This window comes from Aspergillus puulaauensis, chromosome 5, assembly GCF_016861865.1.
Source record: "Aspergillus puulaauensis MK2 DNA, chromosome 5, nearly complete sequence".
Classification (NCBI taxonomy): domain Eukaryota; kingdom Fungi; phylum Ascomycota; class Eurotiomycetes; order Eurotiales; family Aspergillaceae; genus Aspergillus; species Aspergillus puulaauensis.
Genome location: NC_054861.1, coordinates 458,470 through 484,649, shown reverse-complemented (window position 1 = coordinate 484,649; position 26,180 = coordinate 458,470). Strand labels below are relative to the sequence as shown.

The 26,180-nt window shown below is 50.6% G+C and overlaps 14 protein-coding genes across 14 annotated transcripts; 5 read left to right on the top strand and 9 right to left on the bottom strand.

The window, feature by feature from the left end:
- Positions 1-30: 30 nt before the first annotated feature.
- APUU_50218A (tyrosine-protein phosphatase) lies at positions 31-957 on the top strand (the record flags this gene model as incomplete). The annotated part of the gene is made up of 3 exons (XM_041705191.1): positions 31-408; positions 454-770; positions 816-957. The coding sequence occupies 3 exons, from the start codon at positions 31-33 to the stop codon at positions 955-957; spliced, it is 837 nt and encodes a 278-aa protein (XP_041557701.1).
- A 1,463-nt stretch (positions 958-2,420) lies between these two features.
- APUU_50217A (uncharacterized protein) lies at positions 2,421-3,467 on the top strand (the record flags this gene model as incomplete). The annotated part of the gene is made up of 1 exon (XM_041705190.1): positions 2,421-3,467. The coding sequence occupies one exon, from the start codon at positions 2,421-2,423 to the stop codon at positions 3,465-3,467; it is 1,047 nt and encodes a 348-aa protein (XP_041557700.1).
- Positions 3,468-4,332: 865 nt separating this feature from the next.
- Positions 4,333-5,109, bottom strand: APUU_50216S (uncharacterized protein; the record flags this gene model as incomplete). Its single annotated transcript, XM_041705189.1, has 2 exons — positions 4,333-4,988; positions 5,058-5,109. The coding sequence occupies 2 exons, from the start codon at positions 5,107-5,109 to the stop codon at positions 4,333-4,335; spliced, it is 708 nt and encodes a 235-aa protein (XP_041557699.1).
- Positions 5,110-5,603: 494 nt separating this feature from the next.
- APUU_50215S (uncharacterized protein) lies at positions 5,604-6,674 on the bottom strand (the record flags this gene model as incomplete). Its single annotated transcript, XM_041705188.1, has 4 exons — positions 5,604-5,857; positions 5,910-6,256; positions 6,306-6,526; positions 6,573-6,674. The coding sequence occupies 4 exons, from the start codon at positions 6,672-6,674 to the stop codon at positions 5,604-5,606; spliced, it is 924 nt and encodes a 307-aa protein (XP_041557698.1).
- An 860-nt stretch (positions 6,675-7,534) lies between these two features.
- On the top strand, positions 7,535-8,284 carry APUU_50214A (uncharacterized protein; the record flags this gene model as incomplete). Its single annotated transcript, XM_041705187.1, has 1 exon — positions 7,535-8,284. One exon carries the CDS (start codon positions 7,535-7,537, stop codon positions 8,282-8,284), a length of 750 nt encoding a protein of 249 aa, XP_041557697.1.
- Positions 8,285-9,294: 1,010 nt separating this feature from the next.
- APUU_50213A (uncharacterized protein) lies at positions 9,295-10,731 on the top strand (the record flags this gene model as incomplete). The annotated part of the gene is made up of 1 exon (XM_041705186.1): positions 9,295-10,731. The coding sequence occupies one exon, from the start codon at positions 9,295-9,297 to the stop codon at positions 10,729-10,731; it is 1,437 nt and encodes a 478-aa protein (XP_041557696.1).
- Positions 10,732-10,792: 61 nt separating this feature from the next.
- APUU_50212S (uncharacterized protein) lies at positions 10,793-11,254 on the bottom strand (the record flags this gene model as incomplete). The annotated part of the gene is made up of 1 exon (XM_041705184.1): positions 10,793-11,254. One exon carries the CDS (start codon positions 11,252-11,254, stop codon positions 10,793-10,795), a length of 462 nt encoding a protein of 153 aa, XP_041557695.1.
- A 902-nt stretch (positions 11,255-12,156) lies between these two features.
- APUU_50211S (uncharacterized protein) lies at positions 12,157-12,455 on the bottom strand (the record flags this gene model as incomplete). Its single annotated transcript, XM_041705183.1, has 2 exons — positions 12,157-12,257; positions 12,308-12,455. 2 exons carry the CDS (start codon positions 12,453-12,455, stop codon positions 12,157-12,159), a joined length of 249 nt encoding a protein of 82 aa, XP_041557694.1.
- A 1,456-nt stretch (positions 12,456-13,911) lies between these two features.
- On the bottom strand, positions 13,912-14,864 carry APUU_50210S (uncharacterized protein; the record flags this gene model as incomplete). The annotated part of the gene is made up of 3 exons (XM_041705182.1): positions 13,912-14,169; positions 14,195-14,543; positions 14,599-14,864. 3 exons carry the CDS (start codon positions 14,862-14,864, stop codon positions 13,912-13,914), a joined length of 873 nt encoding a protein of 290 aa, XP_041557693.1.
- Positions 14,865-16,130: 1,266 nt separating this feature from the next.
- APUU_50209S (uncharacterized protein) lies at positions 16,131-17,075 on the bottom strand (the record flags this gene model as incomplete). The annotated part of the gene is made up of 1 exon (XM_041705181.1): positions 16,131-17,075. The coding sequence occupies one exon, from the start codon at positions 17,073-17,075 to the stop codon at positions 16,131-16,133; it is 945 nt and encodes a 314-aa protein (XP_041557692.1).
- Positions 17,076-17,930: 855 nt separating this feature from the next.
- APUU_50208S (uncharacterized protein) lies at positions 17,931-19,495 on the bottom strand (the record flags this gene model as incomplete). The annotated part of the gene is made up of 5 exons (XM_041705180.1): positions 17,931-18,676; positions 18,744-19,035; positions 19,087-19,140; positions 19,208-19,351; positions 19,412-19,495. 5 exons carry the CDS (start codon positions 19,493-19,495, stop codon positions 17,931-17,933), a joined length of 1,320 nt encoding a protein of 439 aa, XP_041557691.1.
- A 1,065-nt stretch (positions 19,496-20,560) lies between these two features.
- APUU_50207S (uncharacterized protein) lies at positions 20,561-21,634 on the bottom strand (the record flags this gene model as incomplete). Its single annotated transcript, XM_041705179.1, has 1 exon — positions 20,561-21,634. The coding sequence occupies one exon, from the start codon at positions 21,632-21,634 to the stop codon at positions 20,561-20,563; it is 1,074 nt and encodes a 357-aa protein (XP_041557690.1).
- A 204-nt stretch (positions 21,635-21,838) lies between these two features.
- APUU_50206S (uncharacterized protein) lies at positions 21,839-23,170 on the bottom strand (the record flags this gene model as incomplete). The annotated part of the gene is made up of 6 exons (XM_041705178.1): positions 21,839-22,065; positions 22,142-22,196; positions 22,252-22,601; positions 22,660-22,766; positions 22,819-23,024; positions 23,084-23,170. 6 exons carry the CDS (start codon positions 23,168-23,170, stop codon positions 21,839-21,841), a joined length of 1,032 nt encoding a protein of 343 aa, XP_041557689.1.
- A 1,575-nt stretch (positions 23,171-24,745) lies between these two features.
- APUU_50205A (putative glycosyl hydrolase) lies at positions 24,746-25,994 on the top strand (the record flags this gene model as incomplete). The annotated part of the gene is made up of 2 exons (XM_041705177.1): positions 24,746-25,258; positions 25,320-25,994. 2 exons carry the CDS (start codon positions 24,746-24,748, stop codon positions 25,992-25,994), a joined length of 1,188 nt encoding a protein of 395 aa, XP_041557688.1.
- Between the last annotated feature and the right edge of the window lie 186 nt (positions 25,995-26,180).

Below are 26,180 nucleotides of genomic sequence, written 5' to 3'. Positions count from 1 at the left end.
ATATTGCAGCAACCCAGTTTCAACCTCACCATGGCCGCTGAACCACCACCCCGGGATTACAGCGCCACTGCTGGACCGTCTATCCAGATACAAGGCGTTTTCAATGTCCGCGGTTTCGGGGGATATCCAAGTACTCTTGGCCCTGATTGTTTCACCCGGGATGGACTTCTCTACCGCGCTGGGCATTTAAGGGACGCCACTCCACGGGGTCTGCAGCAGATTCGTGATCTGGGTGTGTCGACTATAATTGATCTCACGAGCTCGGGTGAAAGTAAGGCGCTTTTTAACGATATATCGAATAGCTTGGGTCAGGGAGTCCGCGTTCTCAGCTTCCCTCTGGCAAAACATGGCTTTTCAGTCCAGCAGCTGTCGGAGAAATATCGACGGTATATGGCGGAGGGCGAGAAGGTAACTGCCCTTATTTCCGGATAAGGTCTGTTCTAATTCAGGTAGGCAATTGCAGAAGGCTACTTCAAACTCATACTTGAAGGGCACGAGGTAATCAAGGACATCCTCTTCTTAATTCGCGACAATCCAAACGAGGTATTCCTTATCCACTGTGCCATGGGTAAGGACCGGACGGGGGTTATATTTGCCATTATTCTCTCTCTGGCCGGTGTTCCCGATGATATTGTCGCAGAAGAGTATAGTCGCAGCGAGGTGGCTCTAGAGTCTGCATTGCCTGGGATTGCGGCTGCAATCGAGAAAGCTCTACCGGAGGTAACTGCTGATGATGCTCTGAGGAGGGCAAGTATTGTGATTCAGACAAGGTACGTACCTAGTTATCGATAGTGATGGAGCTAATGGTACCTCAGAAAGGAGGCAATGCAACTGACCCTGCATATGGTTGAGGAAAAATTCGGTGGCGTGGTTCAGTACCTGAATAAATGCTGTTGTATTGAGGACGAAGATATAAAGTGCATTCGAAAGGTCTTGACATATTCACGGGCTAATTAGACTAGGGTAGGGGGATTTGATAAACAATAGCTAGGTAGTCATCCCATGCCAGACTACCATTCTACTTCAACCTTGATACTCCCACCACCGTTACTACTCTCACTCAACAGATTTCAAAGACACCCAAAATGACTATCATCGAACATCCCTTGCCTTCTTTAATTAAGACAACAGCTTTCAGCCGAATCTTCCGCCAAATCCCCCGAGATATTCGCACCCTTTATTGACATTCCGATCAGACTCGCCGCCGATCCAGCTTTGGGAATTGTGGGGATGACTCGAACAGGACGGAGATATCACCGGCATTGAGGCAGCCTAGAGGAAGTTATCAATAACGAGAAATTCCAAAGTCTCGTCAGGTATTGTTAGCCGAGCGACAGAGCTGTCTGACGCTGTTGAATGGTCATCACCCCCGCTTTTGGACGCTGACAAGGGAAGTCAGCGTATTACTAATCCTGCTGACCTGCTCAGAACCATCTGCAGGGCCAGTCATGGCAGTGTGAGTGCCTGCCGTGGGAAAAGTATTAATTGTTAAACTGCAGGCGCGACCCGGGCTGTGCTTTTATAGGAAGGTACGAAGGGTGCGAAGCTACGGAATAAGAAGGAGCGTTCTTCGGCGGAGAAAGAGGCAGTTGCAATCAAAGGGCAGTTAAGAAAGCCATCGTGGTGTAGAATATTCTGATACTTATTCGGATACGTCTCGACAAACCGAGGCCCAATTCAGATGTGCTTGTCGTTGTCCTGTCTGTGGTCTGTAGCTCAAGCCGGCACCCTGAAGCAGCAACACTTAAGTGACCAGGTAAAAGCGGAAAGACCACTATCAAAGCCATGTTCGAGCAGCTTCCATCACCGGTTGCCCCTCTTCCTTCCACGCCTGTTTGGTCATTTCCCTTATGCGAGCGATGTCGGCCGCCCTCCGCCAGGTCTGGACTGACAGAATTTTTGCTCCCTACCAGTGTTCGATCAACTCGGTCTCCATCGCACAAAAAGTTCCACACAATCAGCGAGTCGGGTGAAGGCGAAAAGGCGCCAGAGATCAAATTTGGTATAGGGTACTTTTGGTCCCGTGACCTGTGACTGGGCAGCACAGCAAAACGGGCCGGCCCGTCGAATGAGGCTCCGGGGTGTAGATCAGCCGCACACTCCACTCTGGCCCACTCACTCCCCCGGGTTGGCCTCCCAGGTCACAGTGGCAGCCAATACAGCTTCGGAAAACCGCTTTTGACCCTCCAGATGGTGACTAGACTGGGCGTTCCCTCTGGCCGTCGGTCAAGCGAGGGAAAATTTGAACATAAAAAGCCCACAAATCTCCTGCTCGAATTCTCTTTCGTCCGTCTTCCCTCATCGCCCTCAACGCTTTCATTCTTTCATTGGCCTCATCAGTCCCATTGCTGCGTTTTGGTTTTTTCCACTGTCTACATTCGAAGGAGAATTGTTGCAATCTTTTGAACACACAGCTCACCATGACTCCCAAGAATGACCGAAACGGAATTCTTTTCATCAGCTCCACTCCCACTGCCTTGTGCACTGTAAGAGAGCGCTTTGCTCTACATGCTCAACGGGTCATTTTGCATTGCGGCGACTTTCTCGCCTTTCATAAAATACCCAAGGCTGCAAAAAAACAGAAAGTTTCAAACACCGATGTCACTCAATGGCGCCGGGACCAGGTGAAAACCATCCGCAGGAAGGCGCGCAAAGGCCTGAACTTGATTAGAGGTTGCTTGAAGCAGTGCGAGGAGATACTAAAGACTCCAGTACTTCTGATCGACGTGCATTGGATAACTAATCCTGCCGCTGATGGATGGACGGGACACCAATTGCATGTTGACGATGCTCATCGCCGCAGGCTTCTCGGGAAGTTCGAACTGAACGATCCAGGCGACTACCTGGAGGGACATGTGAGGGATGACGGGAGCGGGAATAATTTGAAGTTCAAAAACGGCACGGTTATAGCCGACGGCCTCTTGCGGACGTTTGAAATTGTGTTCGTCATTGATGACCCCATTGAAGCGTTCCCCACCGTCTACAAGGATGTGCTTAAGAAACTTCGTAGTCAGGGTGGTAACATGGCCAACGTCACTAGCCTGCCGGAGGACGTCATGGCAGCAACAGGGTGCAGATTGGCCGCAAGATTCCGCTGGATTCAGGATCTGTACTATTGGACTTTGAATGAATCCAACCTTCACCGCGCGCCCAAACCAATCATTGCCGACAAGGCTAATCTACATAATTTGGCGGGTGGCAATCTCAAGCGGCTCTGCGCTGAGCTTGGTTTCTCGGAAGAGGTTGTGCCTCTCAAAATAATCAAGCAATTGGAGGAAAACGAGGCTTCAAAGCGCGAGGCAATGAGGGAGGTTGTAGAAACCCTTGGTCTTCAGGGGCAAGATATTGGATTACAAAAGTGTGAATGGGAGCGCGAGCTGGGGCAAGCAGCAGCAAATATGTTGGAGCAGGCTATTACCGCTGCCAGGCCCATATATCATCGCTTGCGTGCTCGGATGCTGACCTGATGCTTTGATCATTGGTTGCCAGAGTCTTCTGTTGGTGATTTAGTTTGACATTTAAATGTTAACCTAGAATAAAATATTAGATGTATTTCTTACTCCTCGTTCGTAACCAGTATATCAGTAGTAAGTTGAGAGGTGGCATCTCAGCCCATGAAGTCTAAAGGACACGCATAACGAAACCTAGCATCTGTGCTAAACGGTGAACCAGCGTAATGGGCCTCCAGATCTTGCTTGTAGCATAAATGCCCGCCTCGGCTTATTGTAACAACACCCCTTGAAGACCAAAAACTCATTGACAAGCTCTGAGGCAGTCTCAAATGCTATTGTAAATATCAAAGCTGTCCGTGCAGGCAGCGTAGCCATGCACATCACAAAGCAGGGACTGGAGAGAAATATCTAGTTAGTGGTTGAGTTAGGGCTAAGGGGTTGTTCAACTCACCAGCCACCACACGAGGAGTAGTTCGGGAAATAGCAACATTGTTGCGGACTCGCCGAGAAAAGACAAGAGCATTTGTTGCCCCGGGCGATTCAATATTTCAATTTGCTGCTGGAATTGGCGACGTGAGGTCCGGGGAGCTTGGTTTAGCGTTGATGGTCAGTTTCGCTTTCCTATAAGGCTGACCCAAAACAAGTTCCTACAATGGGCCCATGAGCCGAGATAGTAAATGAAACAGAAATGCAATTAATAATAATGAACTGGGTATTACAAGGAAGCAGGACAGTCATTACTACAGAGTTATACCGTAAGCCCTATACCAACATGACATACAGTGCCATCAGGACAGCCAGCAGAACAGAACATCTTGTCGTTAAACCCCCATCCAACACTCCAGGCTTCCACTTGCAGTACGTACCGGAAACAGTCTCATTAACTCAATTCAAACCTCCGTGCTGACGTCCCACCCTCCGACAGCAGTGTCACAGGACCAGGTACATTATCAGGCCCCATCTTCTCCTGCCCATGTCCCTGGCCACCCCAGAAAAGAGCTGAAGCTGGTCCAACCGCAGAGATCTCGCGTATAGTCTTGGGCTTCTTACTCTTCCATCTCCACCAGAACAAGACGAATATCCCAGTTACGACTAGGAGAGCACCCACGCCAGCCCCGACACCAATTCCAGCTTTTGCACCGGTCGACAGTCCTCCTCTACCATCGTCGGGATCCCCTTCTTGCACCTCGGAAGTTACAGTGGATGTCGCCGTAACAGTCGCCGGCGTCCCAAGCAGCGAAACATTAAACACTTGAGGCCCAGCCATACTCGTCCCATCCATCGAATAAAGAATCAAATCAAGAAGCGAGGTGCTATGTGCAGAAACAGAAGAAAGCACACCCGCGGGCAGACTCGTGGAACTCTCTTCTGCGAAAACGGTCGTGGATACGACATAGCCTGTCCAGTAGCTCTTCGTATGCGGGGAAAGGAGGAGGATGAAGAGGCCGCTGTAGTCGAAATCGTAGGTCCATTTTACGGTGAATGCGTCGGTTGGCACGGCTTGGTTTCGAGTGGGGATGAGGAGGGTGGCGTTCTCTATTGTAGATTTAAAGATCTGATTAGTGAGGTGTTCTTGGTCTATAGATTGGTTCTTTCTTGTCTTACCATGTTGTGCGACGACTGCTGTTGCGAGTAGGAGTATAGCAGGCGTGAGCATGTTGGCGGCATGGAGACAGCTGGGACGCGGATAAGAGAATTCCGGGGCGTAGAATACGACAGACAGGTGATAGACTGTGGCTCATGGCCATGAGGAGGCTGAGGAAGGCGATGTCTGTTGCAAGCGTGGCGAGCAGCCTGGTTCGTTATACGCAATTGGAGTTTGAGGCGCATACGAGAGAGGCAGCGAATGGCAGATTTTACAACAGATAATTGGATAGCAAGGGGAAGCTCATTTCTGTAGTCCTTACAGGATTGGTTGTTCTGCTTGAGTATGCTGGAGAGTTTGGTGAGTCTCGTATTCAGCGCCACCAGTCTGGCCGGTTGCACGCCATACCCATTTCTACAGTGTTCGGAAGCTGCTTGGTAAAGAGATTATACGGAAAGGTACGCGGTGAATGTTATGATCATATTCAACTTAAAGTCACCAAATGCTTAAGCAGCCAGCCTCGACGAACTGCTGAGCGACTAACAGCTGCCCTGGTATTCAAGACATCAATCTGCTTTCCAATACTGCTCTAACATGCCCTTCACAGTGAGTGGCTTTATATGCGGGAACTGATCATTTAGAGAGCCCTCTTTTGAAATACAAGACTGTCCGTCTGTCGTAAAAAGCTCGAATATCGACATAAACCATGCAAAGGCTTTCTTGGGAAAATGTTCGTACAGCGCTCGATGGCCCGGTAGCTCTGTAATTTCAAACGCCTTGAGCTTATCGACGGAATCGTAGTGGACTTTAAATTTACAGTCTGATATAGTTAGCTGGGATAGCTGGGAAGGAATATCGGGGGTATAACCAACCAAGGGTATTCTCAACCAGCGAGACAAACTCGTTCCAGGTCATCTCGTCTCCAATGACTTTGCTTTCCTGTGGCCATTTTTCGAGACTGAGAGAGGCGACGATGAACTTGGCCAGGTCAAATGTGTACGTGAAGGTAACAGGCGCATTGCCATCTCCTGGAATCGCAGCGACTTTGTTGGCAATGTCAATGACGAATACATTAGGCTTCAGGTAGGACTTCATCGCAGGGCCACCAAAGTAGTCTAGGAAGATCCCATTATGGAATACCGTCCACTCCAGGTCCGACTTTTGCAGTGTTTCGATAGCATCAAAGTAATCCTTCAACTGCGGTAGGACTTGCAGAGCACTGGCGGAGTCAGAACTGAATGCACACGCAGGATCGTGATCGAACTTACTTCTGCGGATACGGAATTGCAAAAGAACTAGGAATGAACCGTTTTGTCTCCTTGGACTGTTTTGCCGCCTCGATTAGATTTGCCTGGGCTTTGGATAAGGAATCGCCCTCGACAGCGAATGCTGAGATCACGGTGTGGATTTTCCACGACTCCAGGACGGCCGTTAAGTCGTCGATATTATCATAATCAACGGTGATGATCGGGGCGTTATCACTCGATGGCTACGGCATGTTAGTAATTATCAGTGGTGTATTATAGAAATCATACTCGTCGCGACAGAACGAAACCCTGGTGGGAAGACGAGGATAGAACCTCGAAAATCGTGCGCCCAACACCTCCGGTGCCTCCAGCGACTGCGACTTTGACCATTGTACCAAGAAATGAAAGAAAAAATGACGATATGAAGGAGAGTTTGGAATTCTCAAGCCAGATGCCAGCCGGGATCTTTATACCACGAGGACGCCCCTGTGGAACCATGAGTCCAACAGATCCACAACGGCACTGCAGCACTAAATGCTGACACCTGCATGGAAATGTTAAGTCCGTGCCAATAATGTTTGATCGGCAGACCTCGCTCCCTCACTGGGCGGCTCTCCGCGGGCTCCGATGAAGACAGTAGTTGATAATATTGAGGGTATTGCATTGTCACTGAACCCACAATTTCAGGAATAGCCACGTCCTGAAAGACACGAAGCGAGTGGACACAAACCGTCTACCCCCTGCTAAGTCTTACATATGCTGGGAGGCTGGTTTGCGATGGATACCTTTGATACCGGTCTCATACATGATATTGCTTAGTCTCGGCCGGAAATGGCTACCGTAGTGTTGACGGGCATGATCATGTTGGAGGTTTACAAAGGCTCATGAAATGATTTTATCTAGTTTATGTCCGATACGAATGTTAACAGACAGTTTGGCTGCAATACCGTATGGCACTGCCCTGGATATGGGCGTATTCGGATCCGGATCAGACTCAACGAGAAGATCACATCAGGTCGCGGATATAATGGACCGTGTATTTCGCCTCCACAGATTCATGAGGTTTTAGAAGTTCTTCCTCGTCTACTATAGCTGTGGTGGTCCCTGCCGCGCAACTCCGGGGGAGCCGGGGAAGTCCGTCTTTGGAAATGCCCTACGTCAGACACTCTCCCCATTCCAGATCCCGCCACATAAACCTCGTCACCCATTCTCCAGCCTCAGAAATACTATCCCACAGTCGAGTAGCCAAAATGAGCAAACCTGCCAAAAGAAAGCTCCCGAGCGACAAGGAAAACCTCCCGGTTGAGTCGCAAGACCAGCCTCTACGTGCCCCTCCTGGTCTCTTCAAAGGGATCTTCATCATTTCCTCAATAATTCTAGTCCTCCTCCTCATCTACAGACCAGCAGCAGTATTCTCAGCGCCTCAAAAAATCGCCAAAGCAACACAGAAATACAAGACGCCCGATCCAGGGCCCCACGATGACTGCGCGCTCCCGACAACCCGATACAGCATCCACACCGGCCAAACAACATGCTATCCCAGTTCCGGCGGCATCTGGATGTCCGAGCTCGGTCCAGTAGAACTGCAGCATCTAGGCATAAACCGATTCAACACCACCTGGCGCTCTCCGTACCAGGTCGAAGAGGACATGTTCTGTCGCGAGCTGCGCAAATTCGGCGGCGGGTGGTATAACCCCAAATCCGGCAAGGAGCTGTTGGTTGGAGGGTACTGCCATGATCTGGATGAGTTTAAGCCTGTTTACTCGATTGTGCGTGCGGTTGGGTTTGATGGGGGCCGTGGTGGAGTGTGGGTTCTTAGGGTTGAACCGGGGACTGGCCGGTTTCCGGCTGGGATGCTGGCTGTGAGGAATGCGTTGACGATGGAGGAGCGGTGCATTGCATTGCGGAATTTGGGAGCAGTGTATTGTAGTGATGCTGTGGGCTGTGGTCTTCTTGGGGATTTGTTCAAGGAGCCGTATGAACTGGCTAGGGATAGATAACTGCAAGGAGGGCTTGTATATTTAAGGATATGACTGATATATAGGTTGCCGAAATACTATTTGACCAAAATCCCTACTAGTGGTTATCTAGCCGTCTTTCTATTTGCATTATATGCCAACATAGTTGAGGCGGGAATGGCAGTCTGCAGACAGCAGATAAGGGATGTATTATAACACTACCATGCGTGATAATTGTCTTCCTATAGAACGGCCACTATAGACGAGGAGATAAGGATTCGTGGAGCATCTCGGAACAAGGCACTGCACCCCGCAGGCTGTTCCTATAGACATAGTCTGTCAGGCGTGAAGCAGCTGAGCACCCAAGCTCTTGGGCTATGCACCCAAGACATAGTATCAGACGTTGTGCTAAGGTATATTGGCCATCTGGGCGGACATAGCGTTTGGCATCAGTAGTACAAGAAACTACACCAGGACTGCTGGATTATTGCTAGTTGATATGGAAAAGCCATGGACGGAAAGGCTCTTGTTTATAATCCTTGAATGACATTATATCTGTGGAAAGTCGGTTAAACGCCAGTGGGGCCAGAGTATGGGCTACGTCGCCACAGTTAACCACGCATGGCTAGCCTCACGCAGTTTCATTCCCCGGCAACAGGATTGAATGGACGGGCTCTTATCGTAAGGCGTCCAATGACTGGTGGGGGCTACAGTGGCCTTGGTCTAGTTCAAGCCGGCGTGCCACTAATATGGCTAGCCATCAATGCCAATTCTCCGCAGCCTGTCAACGGGGATCCAACTCTTTATGAAACGGGCCCAGAAGATTTTTGACAGGAAGTGGAGACCAGGCCGTGTGCTCGGTTCCCTCTCGTTGCTAGTGAGGTTGTCGTGGCATGGAATCAGGCAATCACATGAAATTGAAGCAAGGCCACGTTTCGCTGTTAAAGAGCCGTTTAAAACCGAAGAATTGTGCTGCCCTATATAATATATTCCCTGTCCCCGCTCCCTTCTGGCACTGCACAGGTCCACTTGATTATTACCCAACAAGCGCAATGCCTGAAGAGCAAGTATACCATCTCCATCCCCTAGGATGGGAAAGCGACCCCGAGGAAGAGCGATTCCAGTTGTCCACGCTGGACTACCTCACGGCACAGACCTATAACATGTACTGTCTATTCTTCCGGCTCGACGAAGCCAGCAGACCCCGTGCCGTGGAGGTTCTGAAAGCCGGTCTCGAGCGAACCCTAAGCCAGGCTCGACACCTCTGCGGGACCATCGAGAAAGATCCCACTGGCGGGCACTCATTTGTCAAAAGGAAAAATAGCACCGTGAGATTCGTCGTCCAATACCTCGACGCTGAGATCCACCCATCGCTGGACGATATCGAGCAATCGTACTTTTCAGCGGCGAGACTGGGCGATTTGAAGCTTTGGAGTGTCCCTCCAATGACTTATGGCGAGAAGCCCGAGGCAAACCCAGATATCAGTCCGCTTGTGGCAGCGTACAAGGCCAACTTCGTCCGCGGTGGTCTGGTGCTCATCATGCACCACCACCATTATGCCAACGACATCATGGGCTTCGCTGGTCTTGCCCACCAGCTCGCAGAGAACTGCTATTCTATCGTCAACAACACCCCGTTCACGTATTGGGACCCCAAGAACCTGGATTACTCGCGCACAACCAAGCCGGATCCCCCGGAGGAATCTAAGATTGATGGCCCGCCTGCTCCTCAGCGACACCCAGACCTTCTACCAGGGATATCGCTTCTTTTCCACCTCCCCAAAAGTAAAGCAGCAGAGCTCAAAAAGCTGGGAACTCCGGAGGACGGAACCTGGATTTCAACCTACGACGCTTTCTGCGCCTTCATCCTACGAACTCTCACGCGCGTCCGAACCCCGGTCTTCAAACCGGATATGTCCTCCCATATCGTCTGGGGCGAAGGCGTCGATATGCGCAGACGCTTCCATGATCCACCAGTCCCCCCAAGACTGCAGGGGAACGCCATGTCCGCCGCCCTAAACACATTATCCCCAGTGCCACAACCAACAGTATCAGAGATCATCTCCGACTGGCCATTCTGGAAGCTATCAGCCTACATCCGCGCGCTAACCAACAGCGTCACGCAGGAAGGGCTGGACGAGATGCTCAGCATGGCCGCGACAGTGCGGGACAAGACATCGCTGAACATCCGGTGCGACTCGAAGCCGCCAATGTCGATTCTCATGACGGACCACCGCGACGTCAATACCGCGGCTGCGGACTTTGGGTTCGCGACCCCGATTGCGTACCGCCATTTGCTGGACTGTGTTACCAACGGGGTGATTGTTGTGTATCCACCCCGTGGCAACGACGAAACCTCGGACGAGGGCTGCGAGTTTGCGATCTTCTACGAGAGAGACCTGGCGCAGACGCTGATTGAGGATCCGGAGTGGAATAGATACTTTGAATATAGAGGCGTAGACGCTGTCGACGCTGCGTCTACACCTTAGCAAGAACAATCACATTGAGTATCGTCAGATCACGCACTATAGTACTACAGTGTAGTAGACATCAATCCTCATTCACCCTCCAGAACCACCTCTCAAACCTCAAAGTCGCCATAAACCAATCCCCATCCACCTTCTTCCAAACCTCATGATAAAACCCTCCCCCAGTCCCCCTCCACCCCCCGTTAACTCCTAGACTCGCCGCATGGTACGTCGCCGGCCACACAGCACGCACCTCGTCCTCAGCAACGCGCTCCAACTCCCCAGGCCCAACAACATGAATCGTCTGCTGCGTCTCGAATGCCTTGGCGAAGAACCCGACGAAGGCCTCGCGGCTCTCGAATGAGAATGTCACCCCGTTTTCGACTAGGATGGACCCGTCGGGGCTGTTGAAGGAGGCTTTCAGCGAGGGAAGGAAGATGTTGTCGAAGGAGGCCCATTCGTGTGTATCCGCGAACCGGCAGTACTGGGATTTCTTGAGCCGGATGACTTCGGCGATTTCGTAGGGGACGATGGGGGTGGACATTTTGAATCCGGATATGGTTTAGGAAAGGAATTTGGCATTGAGGGGTTACATTTGCAGGGGGGGGCAGCTGTTTAAATACTGGAGCTGCAGCTGCGACGATCTACTCGTGTACAATGCATTCGGATTCGACGTTGAGCTGGCTTGGCTGCTTCGGGCTGCCACTTCCCCGCGTGCCACGTCTGCGCCCAGTCTGCGTGTTGCAGGAAGCGTTGAATCTGATACGCTGGCTCGTTTTCGGGACTGGCGAGAGATATTGACATCCTGGATAAAAGAAACTCGAGCAGTCACCATGAATAAAGTTTGTTCCTGGGGGCTGGATTAGTTGAGCTGTCAGATATAATTTTGCCTGCAAAGAGACCGGATGGCCGACAGCACAATGGCTTCTAGAAGGTGTTAGTTGGCATCGCTTATGTGTATATCTGGCAATAAGAATATATAGCAGACGGTATGCAGAAGACGCTTTAGTTTTTGCCATTTGCAGTTCAGTAGTTAGCATAGATAAACGAAATAGACTATTTTACATATTCAACGATGGAAAAAGCAGATCAATTAGCCTGTGGATCGCAGAGTCTACTTTGCATTCAAAGAATATGACTGATATCTGAGTAGAAGGTTCAAGTCGCGAAGCTGCTACGTCTTTGTTGTTACAGGTTGGCGGGCCCTTGAAAGGGTCAGGCTCCGTTGGACCCCAAGGAATATAGTAGCTATAGACAGTGCAAGACATACGTGAAAAGAGGCCGACATCCAGCCAACATGAGGCTGGAGACGGAGGACTGGCTGGGCCGTCGTGGCCGAAAGCTGGCACGTAAGGTGAGGAGATCATCGAAACAGACACTAAGTCGGTCAAGACGGCGGGTAATAACAACTGAAGAAGTAGAGACGACTACGGCCAAGGTACTCTTCTATCCTGACGTAGTGGTCACCGGGCAGCCACAGGAAGAAGCAGTATCGGGGGCATAGGTAGTGGTCTGGAAGCCGCAGGAAGTGACCATATCATATGCGTCTACCCGGCGTCGTCAGCGGAGTACAATTAACGAGATGAGTAACTCTTACCATTGTCATGAGGATCATTATCGTCATCATCATCGTCGTCGTCGTCGTCGTCGTCGTCGCCGTCATAATCATCATCTCTGGGGTGGTCCTGTCTGTACTGCGCAATGCATGCCTCACACTGAGGAATCACAATGCTTGCCTGGCTCATGTTGCAGATGCATTGCATTTCCGCAGTATCATTATGTGTATTTCTGTCGCACCGCCGGGATGCCCTTACGACAGCGCTGCAGGCCGAGTGGCAGGCGTCAGGAACATCACTTTGGTCAAGGTCTGCTAGGGCTACATCGCCCAAGAGCAAAATGCTAGAGATAAAGATGAATAGCCCGGACCGCATGCTGATAGCCGATGTTGAAGAATATGGTATTAGGCTTGAAGCTACTCGGTGATCGGACTTCCTTCAGCTAGACCTGATTTTTATAGCTGCCACTCGCCCCTATTACAGAGTAATTACGTTAGTCCAGCATTTCCGATGGGCTCGATCTCCAACCAAGGAAGTGACAACATCGTGAATCACAAGAAGACTTGCTCAACTAAGAAAGGAAGCTTCATATCTGTACGGGAGCTCACCCGACTATGCTGACGCCCCCGTGGCGAATCCTGCTGGAGTGACCGTGTGCCTTAAAACAGATGATTACAGGGTCAACCCTGATATCCGGGTCAGCCCTGTGCCTGCGACCGCGAGATGACCTATTCCCAAATGGTCCCATGGCTTCACACTGTAAAGTGATAAATAGGCAGACGTCTTGAGCAGATACGAAACCTGAGAATAACAAAGCTAGGTCTGACAACAGAACTGGACAGACGTCGGTAGAATAAGGTTATATGTGCTGTATACTTTAAAACAGTTGTCATCCAGCTACGTACTGCGCAAGACAGGGCCGTAAAATACATGATGTCAATGAACCAAAAAAGCCCGAAGCCATTCGCAAAATGCTTGGCACGTTCCAAACAATCTGACGGAGGCAGGTTGAGGTTTACGTCAATCCAACCCATGAATAAACGAGGACAGAGAGTACCAATTTATCAGTTGTAGGTGACTCACTGTCCGCAAGAGTCCTTGGGGGTTGGTGGATGCGAACCTGTCTAACAGAGAAGGTAGAACGAGCGAGTGTCCGTTAGACCCTCTGAAAACCCAGGATTCACGTATTGAGACCGGGGAAGACGCACAATTGTTTTGCTGATTGAGAGCAAGGACGTCATTGCAAAGGAACTGACAATTACCGCATCAAGGGTGTTGGAACTGGGCCATACGTCGGACGACATCGACAGTCATTGCTCCGAGGTGTTGCCGATGGTATTCACGAAGGAAACCCATTCTTCTAGAGACCGTCCAACAAACCCTGGAACAGCCTCCGTCAATGTGCCACCTGGCAGAACCACGACAGCACGGGAGGAAGGAAATCCACATAAGGAGTTCTGACTGGGCTGATCAAGGTGTCTTGCGACGAGCGACCCAGACGAAGCAGTATTGTTTATCTACAGAAGGGTCTACATGTGGTGAACTGGAAAATATGATGTAGAAACAGAACTTTTAAGTCCTTGCACCGGACAACTAACTAATATCAACAATATAGCACGGCCACAGAACACCAAAACAGTAGATATTAGACTTCCTTGGGTGCTCCTACTTTAGGAAGCTTTGAAGTTGTGTAGTAATCCCAGCCTGAATCAACTAGCGCATATCCCGGTACGCCGGAGTGATCCCACCTAGGCAAATCGGATGGAAGCTCGCCATGGATGATCATATGTTCACGAAGCCGGAGAAGTGGCGCATATCGGTCGTGGCCTCCAGGGCGGCGGTAGTCATTAATATACTGCCAGGCCCACTCGAACTTGGGCTGAAGAGTCCTGTAATACTCGGGCTTGAACGGGTATAGGGCTCTATACCCTATACGATAAAAGGATATCCTCATAAAGGTGCCTCAAGTAATTGCTGTTACTGAGATCCTTGTCCATGTGCAGTGCTAGCATGTAAAGAGCGCCCTCTGTAAAAGCAACCGGATTCTGGATCCGGATAGGGTATAAATTGGTCCAAGGTCCGGTAGGCCCCTGGCAATCCGGTTCGGGGCCGCCAGTGGGAGGGGGTAATTGGGGTTCAGTAGAGGTAGTAAGGCCATGACCGGCAGCAAAGCCGCCCTCGGTAAGCCATGGCATGGCAACAGATCTCAAATGAAGAGACAAGGCTATGCCATTGTGATGGAAGTGAGCCGCAGGGATATGGTGCCTGTCGGAGAATCTGTACGAATCAGCATATATCCAGTCACGCTCATAGATCTTCCTGGAGATATCACTGCGGTCTCCCATTAGGTCTATGCAGTCGGAGCTGGTGCATATTTCGAATTTGAATTTGGAAGTGGGTTAGGGCATCTACTGCCCTTTGGATTTGCTTGTCTTCGACTGCGAAATCAGCCTCTAGATATGGTTTTGACTGACCAACAAACCCAGCAGCCTTTTGTCCCACCATAACATTATAGATACCGGCATCGACCAATGCTTCGGCTGCATTGGCGGCAACAAACGCACCGCGAACGGGCTCTCCCACTTGTTCAAGAGACATGACTGTGCAGTTATCGAAAGCGAGTCGCTGATGGCTCAGTCAACCGGCACCGCTGAGAGACTATTTATAGACGCGTCTCTGGGTTAGCTCAATTATAAACGCCTTTGTTTGATTCTTTGTTCCCTGGCCGTGGAGAGTACAGCATGAAGAACCTCACGAGCTCCACCCTGGGGCCATTGTTAAGTGTCGAATTACTGTATAGAAGCTTCAATGATGATCAAAGAGGTGGTCGTGAATAGCACTGCTTTGTCACAACAATCTCGCATTGAATCAGTATCTAGATAAACAAAGGCCCATTCTTCCATGGCATAATAGAAGGTGAACAAAAGCTCGCCCATCCAGCTATGTGACAATGGTGGCTACCACCTCAGAACACGATTTGAGCCTCAGTGTCGGAATGCGCATACCAGCCTTTCGATGGCGAGTCCGACCCCAGCACCAAAAGGAAAGCCCGATGGGATGGAGGTCAAAGACCAGTCCCAATGTAGGTCTGGAACTGATAGGCCTCACTCCCCCTGCAAGAATAGCAAATGATGCAATATCGGCCTCAAGAATCGACAACTGATCCCGTGAGTACGCCAGCCGCCTTCCCTGTTTCGAGAGACGGAGCGCAATGGCCAGTGCGTGGTGAACCCTCGCCTCCAAGAGGCCCTGAACACAGCTTCCGTTATGATATCCTCTGGTGAAAGAAAAGGACGGTGGGTGATGTTCGTTACAGCCGCTGCGTCGACAAGCGTCGGCCTTGACAGCCAAGGGAACCTGTGACGAGGCGTTAGTGAGTATAGAATGAAAGGCGGCCAGTCCTCGACTGCCGTACTTCCCTGATCGCCATGAAGGACAACAGTATACCGTTGTTTGCCCGCAGCAGATGGTCAGATTTCTTCGAGTATAAGGTGGGATGTGCATCGAAAAGCCGCCCAGCGACGTTGGTGCGGACACTTTCAGCGCTTGGGACAGCCTTCTACATTGTTCTTATAATGAAGGAGCTGCTGCAGGAGCCGAAAGTGTTCTCCTGCGTAGAGCTTTGAGTAATCAGTCCAGCCCCAGCTACATTATCATTGACAACATTGTGAACCTGGCCCAAAGTTGTCACCCATGACTTCCACGATATAGGACTTCTACTGGTCCTCTCGTGTTCTCAATTGTACTACAGTGCTAACTCAGACAGTCCGTAAAGAACAATGGACTACAGTCAAATAAAAATTCAATTTCTTTGAGACAAGCAACATAATGAAAACCAGAACAGAAAAACAGCAAAGACGAAAGTTAGGGCTTTCTGGTAGGGACTTGGTCCAACCTATAGTACGTTACCTGCTGCAACGGTTTGTAAGCCTTGAGATCATACTTGGGCAGATCGTGCGGAAGCTCCCCAGTCTCAATCATTTTCTCGCGAAGTCGAAGTAGTGGAAGGTGCGGATGATGGTTTGGTGGGCGGTGCCCGCTTAAATACTCCCAAACAGGGCGATACTTTGGTTGAAGCACTGTCCTCTCATACTCACGTTCAGGCGCGTGAATCTCACTCAGCTTTGCAGGCCGCCCGAGAGACAGGATTGGAGGATCATCGTCGAGGCGCAAATCCGGGGACGGCATCAGTGCCTCTTTCATATGCAGCCATGGGTAGAATTTGAACCGAAGTTTGGGGGTGCTGGGGCTCGGGCCTGGCTCGTGGAGAGCCATTAGGTAGAGTATAGCCTCTCTGAAAGTATTTGGATTCGGCATTTGGATTGGGAACAGCTCTGTCCAGGGTCCTGTGGCCCCAAAGTCAGTCGCAGGGGCTAGCCTCATATCACTGGTGACCGTCAGATGCGGATCATCAATAGTGGGTGGCCCAGGCGTGTAGTCGGGGATCCAAGGGAAGATCTCGGATTTCGGAAGGATGGTTAGAAGGACGTCCCCCTCCAGGTGGAAATGCGCTTTCCCAACCGGATGAAACTGGTTCCAAAAGTGCTTACAGTTCCGTTGTCGATTGCCCGTAAACTCTAGGCAGGTAGGGTTGGGGCAGGGCGAGTAGCCACGATGGCTAAGTATTGCAATTGCTTTGTCGATGAGTTTGTCGGGTATAACAAAATCAGGCATTGGGAAAGCGTATCGTCGCCCGATTAAACTCATCAGCATCCATCCCGAGAAAATATAGGGCACCCTTTCTCGAAAAAAGATTTCCGCCACTGCAGCAACGATAAATGCACCGGGGATAGGCTCGTGAGGCGCCATTGCGGATTACCTGTGTGTATTTTGATTCACGACCCGCTCAGTGCTAATCTTTGCAACTACCTTTTAGTATGGTAGTGGGCGGTGTTTTATATGTCATACCTGGATAGGTATGAGCTCCTTCTACCTTTGTCCAGGCTTTTGGTAGTGAGTACCAAGTCACGGACCTTCTTCTTCGAACAATGCCCAACCCTGGAGACTCAAAATGCACAAAGCGTTTACAGTTGATGACACACATAAATGAAGAAGCCTTACAGTGTGGTCTATTTATCTATATTGTATGTGAATGAGCCACAGTTGAATGCCGTTGTGAGCCCTAAAGAGCAACACAACAACTTTTCACTACACTTTGACGAACAGTGTCTGGCCCTACGCCAGTTCAATAAAATCTCTTTTTTCCCACAGCGAAGCCAAAGGCAGCACCCACGAGAAATCCCAAGTACAAAGAGGAAAGATCCCGGCTACCAATGCCACTGCGCCAAATTGCCTTGGGGCAGATACTCACCGATTGTGGATGCTCCAGGACGGAGGAGAGAAGACAACAGACGGTTTCTTGATTGGACTGTCCCGACTTGCTGGGCATGCACGGATCCAACCTTGATTGGCTGCTGCCTCTTATTGGCCGCAGCACCGACTCTTCAACTCTGCTGATAAGCTTAATCTTTCCAATACAGTCTATATAGTGATTTAGAGGATAAGGTTCGCATTATAAAAATAATGGATGCAGAACGTAAACAGCCGAAATCCTTGACAGCGCTGTTGAAGAGCTGTCTCATAAAGTATGTGCAAAAAAACCCATAAACAAGGAATACCCTAACAGCAAACTGCTAACAAACTGCCTTCTACCCTACGTCACCGCTATGCGCACTGCAAAATTGAAACCGAGGACTCATCAACATGATGCATATCAGCTGAAAACTTGCAGGACGGCCGCGCACATGAACAATGGTGCCCATAGAAACAACTTGCATCCTGACAAGGCTGACGAGCATGACACGGCTCCTGCCTAACTGTACGCCGGAAAACCAAACCCTCCCCGGGAGTCAAAGGCCCGTGTGAATAGCCGCACTTTCCAGGGCATCTACCGGCTTGTAAATGATACTTCCGACAGTATCTCATTCCTGCAATGTTGACCTTGTGCTCCCAGATACGTACTATGTCTGGTGCCGTAGCAGGTAGCTCAGAGTCAAGCCGTTGATTTGCCGCGTTTACGTAGATTGCGTTTGCGGGCAGGTCTTCGGCCTTCCTTGAAACAACACTCCGGGGCGACTTGGGATGGAGAGTCACCCACGGGTTTCGCGGTGGGCTTCCTCGCGGGGGGCTTCCTCCACCTTGGACTTCTGCACTCAACTTTCGATGTGCGGGAGGCGGCGAATTGCGAGTAAACACGGCTGCACTTCGAAAAACCGTCTCCAACTGCATAGAGTGGAAACCTGTAAGCCCAGCAAACTCTTTTCCTGTCTCAAAGGGGCGAAGGAGAGTCACTCGGTCTGCAGAATCGGTGTTCTGATGCTTCTCCAACAGACGAACGTAACCGTTGTCGTGGCACGCCCCGAAGATAACATGACGGCAGGTGGGGTTGTCAATAAATTGTTCAAAGATACCTACGTCGTATTCTCCAGTTAGCGTTCACAAAAATCGGTATGCTACTGTTTGGAAATGTGCAGCTACCTTTGATCTTCTCGTCCGCACGATCCTTGCCACTACCGACCAAAACAAAGTCGGATCCCCAACGGGCCTGCGAGAACTCCTTGGCAAAGCTGGTCAGCGAGCCGGTGGACTTAATAAGTTTTGCCTTGAACAGTAATTGAGCAAGTCCATCGGCGTTGGCGAATGCCTTGATCATAATCGGCATACTCGACAACTCTGGATGTGAGCTCTTCAGGTGCTCCCTAACCGCAGCTTCAAGACCTAAAGCTGCATTCCGACCACCGTCTATGTCCTTATAGTATTCTTCTTTGAACTGTAACATGTGAGAGCTCGTTTTCCGATATTTCGCAGAGGAAATACGTACAATATAGCCATCGGCGTCGGCGTCAATCAAAACCAACACGAACGAGCTCCGCTCCTGGATCCCTTGTTATCATCGTCCCATTTATATAAAGATAAGGGCCTAGGATGGGAGTAAGACAAACGATAGCCTCCTGCGACTCCTTAAGTTGATGCCTCAGCGACTTTTCCTCTTCCTGTGTTTGTCTGGCAGCAACACGCTCCCTCTGGAGGTCGTTTGAGACGTCGCGAAACTCCTTGTCCAACTTCGTAAGCTGTTCGGAAAACACCTTGGACAAGAGAAATTAGTGATGCAGTGGGACCGTCCTTTTGAGCTGCCTATTCCTTACCTTCATCTTCTCAAACTTCCTCTGCTCAGCATCCTGGGTCTCAGAGACCCAGGTTGAAAACTGCTCCACAAACTCGACCGCCATCTTCCGCTCTTCCCAGGCTTGTAACCCGCAGAAAATCAATTTTTTGATCTGAAAACTGAGCGACCCAGCGGGTGGTCTTCCTAATAAGCAGACACATCGACTACCCCACCACCCCGGTGGGCGAGGCTCACTCGTGACGGATCAGTCCAGCCTCGCTGCAGGGATGCTTGACTCCCTCTGAGTTGGCTTTCCCAGGATCGTGACACGAAGCGCCCTTGGATTCCAATCAGACATGTTGGCTTGCGCGCCATGGCGAGGCTACAGACCAGGGGATCATCCCAGGACATCACTGGCAGACGCAGAGCCAATAAGGACCATCGTTCAAACGACGGATGTTGCCTCGTCGAAGCACGGATTCTGGTTCACGGGATTTGACGCCATTCGTAGCCAGGCATCGAATCTTTGACTGCCACGACAGTCTGCTGCATTACTCCTTTTTTGCTGGCTTCCCTCAGTGTACATTGCGCTAGGTTGTTCCCAGGGTTTTTTCAGACGGAGATCCTTGAGATACGTGTGAACGAGCCGCGGTTGAATGCCTTGTTGAGCCGTAAGAACAGCACAATAACCTTGAAGACTCACAATTGCCACGACATAAATTGCATCGTCATGAGCGTGCAGGCGACGAGGCAGGAACTTAAATCTCCGATATACATAGTTTAGCTAATCAGACAACTGCTAAATATATTACTATCGAACATGTTCTTGGCCCGACGAAAAATCCCGTTCTTAGTGTTGGCGAGATAGTATCTATATTGGATTCCCTTTTAGGCAATGAAGCCCGCAGCCCGTCCCGCGTCTGTCGAAGTTCTCGAGCATATCAAAGAATGTAGATCTGTAGTGATTTGAGGCACTGTGTCGAAAGAGCCGTCGGAATACCATGATTTCATTCCCCGTCTTGTATATGAACGGCTCACAAAACACAGGCAGAGAAACCTCACATCCGCGTTTGGAGCTTTATCGGACGATGTGCATGCGAATGTCTATCCGGGGGAGTGTGATGGCAGTAGTACATGTTACTTATTTAGGCTGCTTCAAGACTGCTTATATGCCAACACTATTTTATATTCAATTTGGATTGTCATCCACTGCATCAGCTCTCGTCGTCTCGCGTTGGAGGATATACATCTGCCGCTCAGCAGCCCACAATGGCAGCAGTCCAGACAGAGGAACCGGCTCCACTGCATGATCCCCGACATAAACGTCCGGGTCAATAGTGCGGACTTTGGCACGCTGGGGCAGCGTTAATCCATCCTCATCCGGAAGACCCTCCTGCTCTAGACACTCCATGACCTTCGCGCCCTCCTCGCCAGCAACACTGCGCAATAGCTCCCAGAATTCCTGGTCCGAGCATTTCCACAGCTCCTCCTCTTTGATCCCCCCCTGCTTGATGATATCTCCGATCACCTGGCCAGTCCGCCGATACATGTCTATATGCGCCCTATTCGACCAGACATCCCTATCTGCCTCCAGGTACGCGCGGGCAAGACGGAGAGAAAGATCCACATCATCGAGAACCAGCAGACGCGTCGGGTGAGAGACATCCGGAAACGCCCTAACCGAAGAGAATACACGCCTCGCATCGTGCAGCTCAAGTTTCCCAAACCCCACCGAGTCACGCAGGGCATAGTCCAACCGGTCGGCACAGAGATGCGGGGCCGATTTCTCGACGAGGGGGAAGATGCTCTCGTCGAGGATGCGTGCGCTGTCGAGCCCATGGCGTTTCAGAATACGCGGAATCCCAGCCATATTTGCATTCATGTTTATGGCTCGCTCCTTGTGGACTTCGTGGTAGCTCTCCTCGCCTGGTTTCGAGAGCGCCCAGTCAACGACATGGCTGAGCGCTGTGTGGCTGATGTCGTGGAGGAGCGCGGCGGCTTGCTCGTCTACGCTGGAGCCGACGGTGCGTACGACTAGGAATGCGCCGACGGAGTGTTCTAGGCGTGTTACGCGGTGGGTGTGGCCGAGAAGGCCGGTGATGCCGTGTTGGCAGACGCCCTGTAGGCGGAGGAGGGCGGGGGAATGCAGCAGCGCAACTAGGACGGGCTCTGTGATTAAATGGTCGCCGTAGATCTCGTCGTGAATGAGGACTGAGGATGAGGATGGGTATTCGAAGGTCTGGAAATAGCCGGCTTTGAGCATGTTGATTTGACTTAACTTGTTGGTTTTCGATGTGGTTTATGAGCTCTTCCAGCAGCTAAACTTTGTTTCTTTTAGCTTGAAATGGCATGTGATGAGCGTTACATTTTGAATTCTAATGAGTATTCTCAACTATAGAATTATACAAAGTACCCTGTGAACATCGCATCATATTTCTACAGCTTAGAAATGTCTTTATATTACCGTCTAATAAGGATCCAGTCCAATCAACTCCCTCGCCCTCTTCGACAGCACCGGCTCCTGGAACGGTCTCTCGACAGCAGCCTCATACGATGGATGATCAGTTGGTGGATGGCGGTCCCTGACGCGGAAATTCGCTGGATCGTGAGTAGTACTTTTCTTCGAGTTGAATGCCTCGATTCGCACTTTCTTTGCTTCTTCAGAGATACTGGACGCTGGTTTGTAGCAGACGTCTTGAAGGATTAGCATTAGTATTACTCTTGAGGATTCGCTGATATAGAGCAATAAATAGAAATCCGCATGACTTACAAGCAGCGAAGCGGTCATTGATCGATGAAGGTGCCGCGCCGTAATGTATAGTTCGCTTTACAATCTCAGTGTCAGTCCTTTAGTCTGTTGATATTAAATTGACAACATACCGAGTCCCAGAGTAACAAATCACCAGGCTGCGCGCACACCTTCGTCCATTTACAACCCCTCGACTGAAGCCACTGACACATCTCCTCATCAACATACTGAAACGCGGCCTTGCTCCAGCCATTTTCGCCCTGTTTGTGGTCAAAGCGCGCCCAGAGCTCGGTGTAAAAGGAGCTGGAGCCTTCGAGGATCATCAACCCGCCGTCTTCGGGCCCGTTCGGGAGCAGGTTCACAATTCCCTGGATGGTGTCGAATTGGGTGTTGAATGGGGACTGGTCGACGTGGGACCAGGGCGCGAAGACGGGGTCGGTCTTGGGGCGCGCTTTTTCGGGCATGGAGAGGTTTATCCCGTCTGCTACTGTTAGCTTTGTAAAATATGGAAGTATATGCCTCGATGATGACTGGCTTACCAAAGGAAGCAAGTAACTCTGTCGTCTCCCAGATCCTCTCCCATTTCTCAACAAGGCCAGGCTCGGATTTCAAGTCCCAGACGAACTGCTCGTGTCCGATGCCATACCTAGACGGGTTAGCCAGGTCATAAAGATCAAAGATAGGAGATAGGTTCTCACGCATTATACAACCCCCCTCGGATGTGATATGGGAGATTAGCTGCCTTCCGGGTCGATGGATCGTTACGGTCAAATCCGAGATTCCAACTCTCGAGCCAGTCGTAGGCCTTGTTCGCATATTCGAGGGCTTTTGCCTTGGGAATGGTCTCGCGGACGACTGTCCATCCTTTGGTTGATAGCTCGACCAGCCACTCGGGAGTCGGAGTCTAAGGAGTCGATTTTAATATGGCAAAGCAGACTGATATGACTGACATGCATGTCTTACCTCGTTCGTGCTTGGGTCAGCACCGGTAAGCTGGATCGTGGGCCGATTCCCTGTTTGCGTGCTAACAGTAGACTCAGTAGTAGACATTATGCTTGGGTTTAATATCCTAACAGTTTTCAACTGAAGTGAAAGTGGGAGAGTTGAGTCGCGATGGCAGCGAGTCAGTGGAGCGGGGACAGCGGGGCCTGCATCTCGCGTCATCGCCCAGCAGATTGCACATCTTGACGGTCACAGAATAGGAGTTGTGACAGTTCACATAGATATAACAAAATATCCTCGTCGGTCGCCTGCTGATCAGGAACGACTTTATATGCGTTGGCCATGGCTGAGTTAAACTGACCATGACCAGCATAACCAGCTATCAGAAACAGATGGAATGTCAATTCGTGCTGTACTCCAATTTATTTAAAGCGTGCACGTCGAGTTGGAGAAGTGACGGTCAAAGCCCTGCGGAGCAGGTAGTGTAATATACATGTCTAATATGGAATAATCCAAGCCATTGAACTGTGATACACTTAGTGGTGGTAGTAGCCAATTTCAATGTTCTTGTCTCTGATCCTGGATAAAATATATTGACTATTCTAATTATAGTTCTCTATATACCGTGTTTCCAGCCATGCTTCTGTATAGATACGCGCTGATCTATTTATATTAGTTCGTGTCTTATTCATCCTGTGCCATCTCGTATCGTATAACAACGCCTCAATCTACCTACATCAACCATCTTGACGATGAGATACCAATATATCAAATAAACAAATCCCAGCCCTGTTATAAATGAACAGCCACCTACTCCCCTCCTGCAACAAACCTAACTATTTCTATGGCTAGAACGCGTCCGTATCTACCTACTCTCCCGCGCTCTTATCCCTACGCAGATCGCTCTTCCCGCCGTTAGATGAGCAGGACAGGATGAGCGCAGCCTGTGACGCCGGTGGGTACATGCTATAACTGAGTTATTAGAGGTTAAAATACACTTATCTCGACTAGTTTGGCGATCAGCCGAGATTGGGATGGAGAAGTCTTGGTTGAGTTGTGAACTATCAATAGGTTAAACTGGACTTTATTAGACCACCTCTTAGAGTTACTAAGGCTATGAACAGGAAGTTAAACTGAACTTGACTTGGATGGCTTTCAGGTACATGAAACATAAGAAAGAGAACGAAGCACGCGATGAAAAGTGCGACCAGTACCAGGAACGGTCCAGACAGCTCAAAGTCCAGGTCCAGGGTCCAGACCGGCTGAGGCAAATCGGCGAAACAGTGGATGCGCCAGGCCAGTTCCTATTGGGAATGACGCGGATCCCGGGGGGAAACGACCCACGACCGAATTTTAAGTGGCGATTGAGTTGTGCTGAAACAGGGCTCGCTCCAGGGCTGTCCACTGTCCAGTGTCCAGGCTGTCACGCCAGGCACACCGTAACTATGATCGTGGTGGACAGATCAGGAACAGATCATGGATCACTCAATAATTCGGTTCTTTTTTTTTTCTTTCAGTCTTTTTTACAGTCTTTTCGTACCCACATAAGAATGTGTCCTACTTAAGCCTGGCATTCCACACTCGTCATGCATTCCATCCACTCCTTCTGTTTCAACCGCTCCTTTTATACCTCCTCGTTCCTTTCTGTAGTTAATCCATACGGATCCTGCCACTCCTTACAAAATGCTCTTTCCAATCCTCTCATTAACCACTATCGCCTTGTCAACAGGCACAGCAGCAGCCCCAGCCCCAGACAAAGCCCTATCCCGCGCCGTCTCCGCCGCAAACACCCTGCAGTCCTGGTACAACAGCGCGACCGGAATCTGGGATACATGCGGGTGGTGGAACGGCGCAAACTGCATGACGACACTGGCGAACCTCGCCGCGCTGGACCTCGACGACGGCGCCAGGGACATCGCCGAGGGCGTCTTCCAGAATACATTCGCCGTCGCGGCGAACCAGAACCCGTACCCTGAGCGAGGGGCCGCGGTCAAGTATACCTCGAAGAACGGGAAGGCGTATGATCAGCAGCAGGGGGATGAAGGGAATGCTCCCACCGGGGCAGCGAATGCGTCGCTGTGGTTGGATGGATCGTATGACGACGATGGCTGGTGGGGGCTTGCGTGGGTCGCGGCGTATGATGTTACAGGTCAAAAGGACTATCTGGACCTGGCGGAGGGGCTGTTCCACCAGCTGGTGAGTTGTCCCTTTACTCTGTCAAGTCGACATGTAAAAATGAAAAGTTAACGGAGTGTAGAGCAACTCGTGGCCCTCCAAGTGCGGCAACGGCGGGATCGACTCGGATTCCACACACGTCTACGTCGGCGCAATTGCAAACGAGCTCTTCCTGGCCCTGGCTGCTGCGCTGGCGAACCGCGCGGACGACAGCGCCCACTACCTCGACTGGGCGAAGCGCCAATGGACCTGGTTCTCGGACAGCGGGCTCATCAACGACCAGCACACCATCAACGACGGCCTGATGGACGACTGCACCAACAACGGCGATACAGTGTGGACGTACAACCAGGGCGTTATCCTCGGCGGGCTGGTAGAGCTGCACCGCGCCACAGGGAACGACTCGTCCAACTCGACGTATCTAGACGAGGCCGAGAAGATCGCCAAGGGGGCCATCGCGGAATTAACCGACGACGACCACGTCGTGCATGAACCATGTGAGCCGGATGACTGCGGTGCCGACCAGACGCAGTTCAAGGGCAGCTTTATCCGGAATCTGAGGGCGCTGCATGCTGTCGCGCCGGACGATGTCTATGCCAAGGTGATTAAGGCTTCTGCTGAGAGTCTTTGGAAGAATGATCGCACTGATGACGATAGGCTTGGGGTTGACTGGTCTGGCCCTGTTGATGGGGATAAGGTCGATGCTTCGACGCATAGCGCTGCGATGGATGCACTGGTTGCGGCCATCCGGGTGTAGATTATGATTGTTATGGCTTGTATATATATACATGATAGATATAGACCGTTACGTTTCTAGGCTTTGGATAGATATTGCACGAGCCTCTGCTGAGTTTTGCGTTAACGGATGTCATTGATTCTTTATATTTACTGGGTTTGCAGGAAGAACTCAAGAGGTCAAGTTCAAGATAATGACGATATTCCC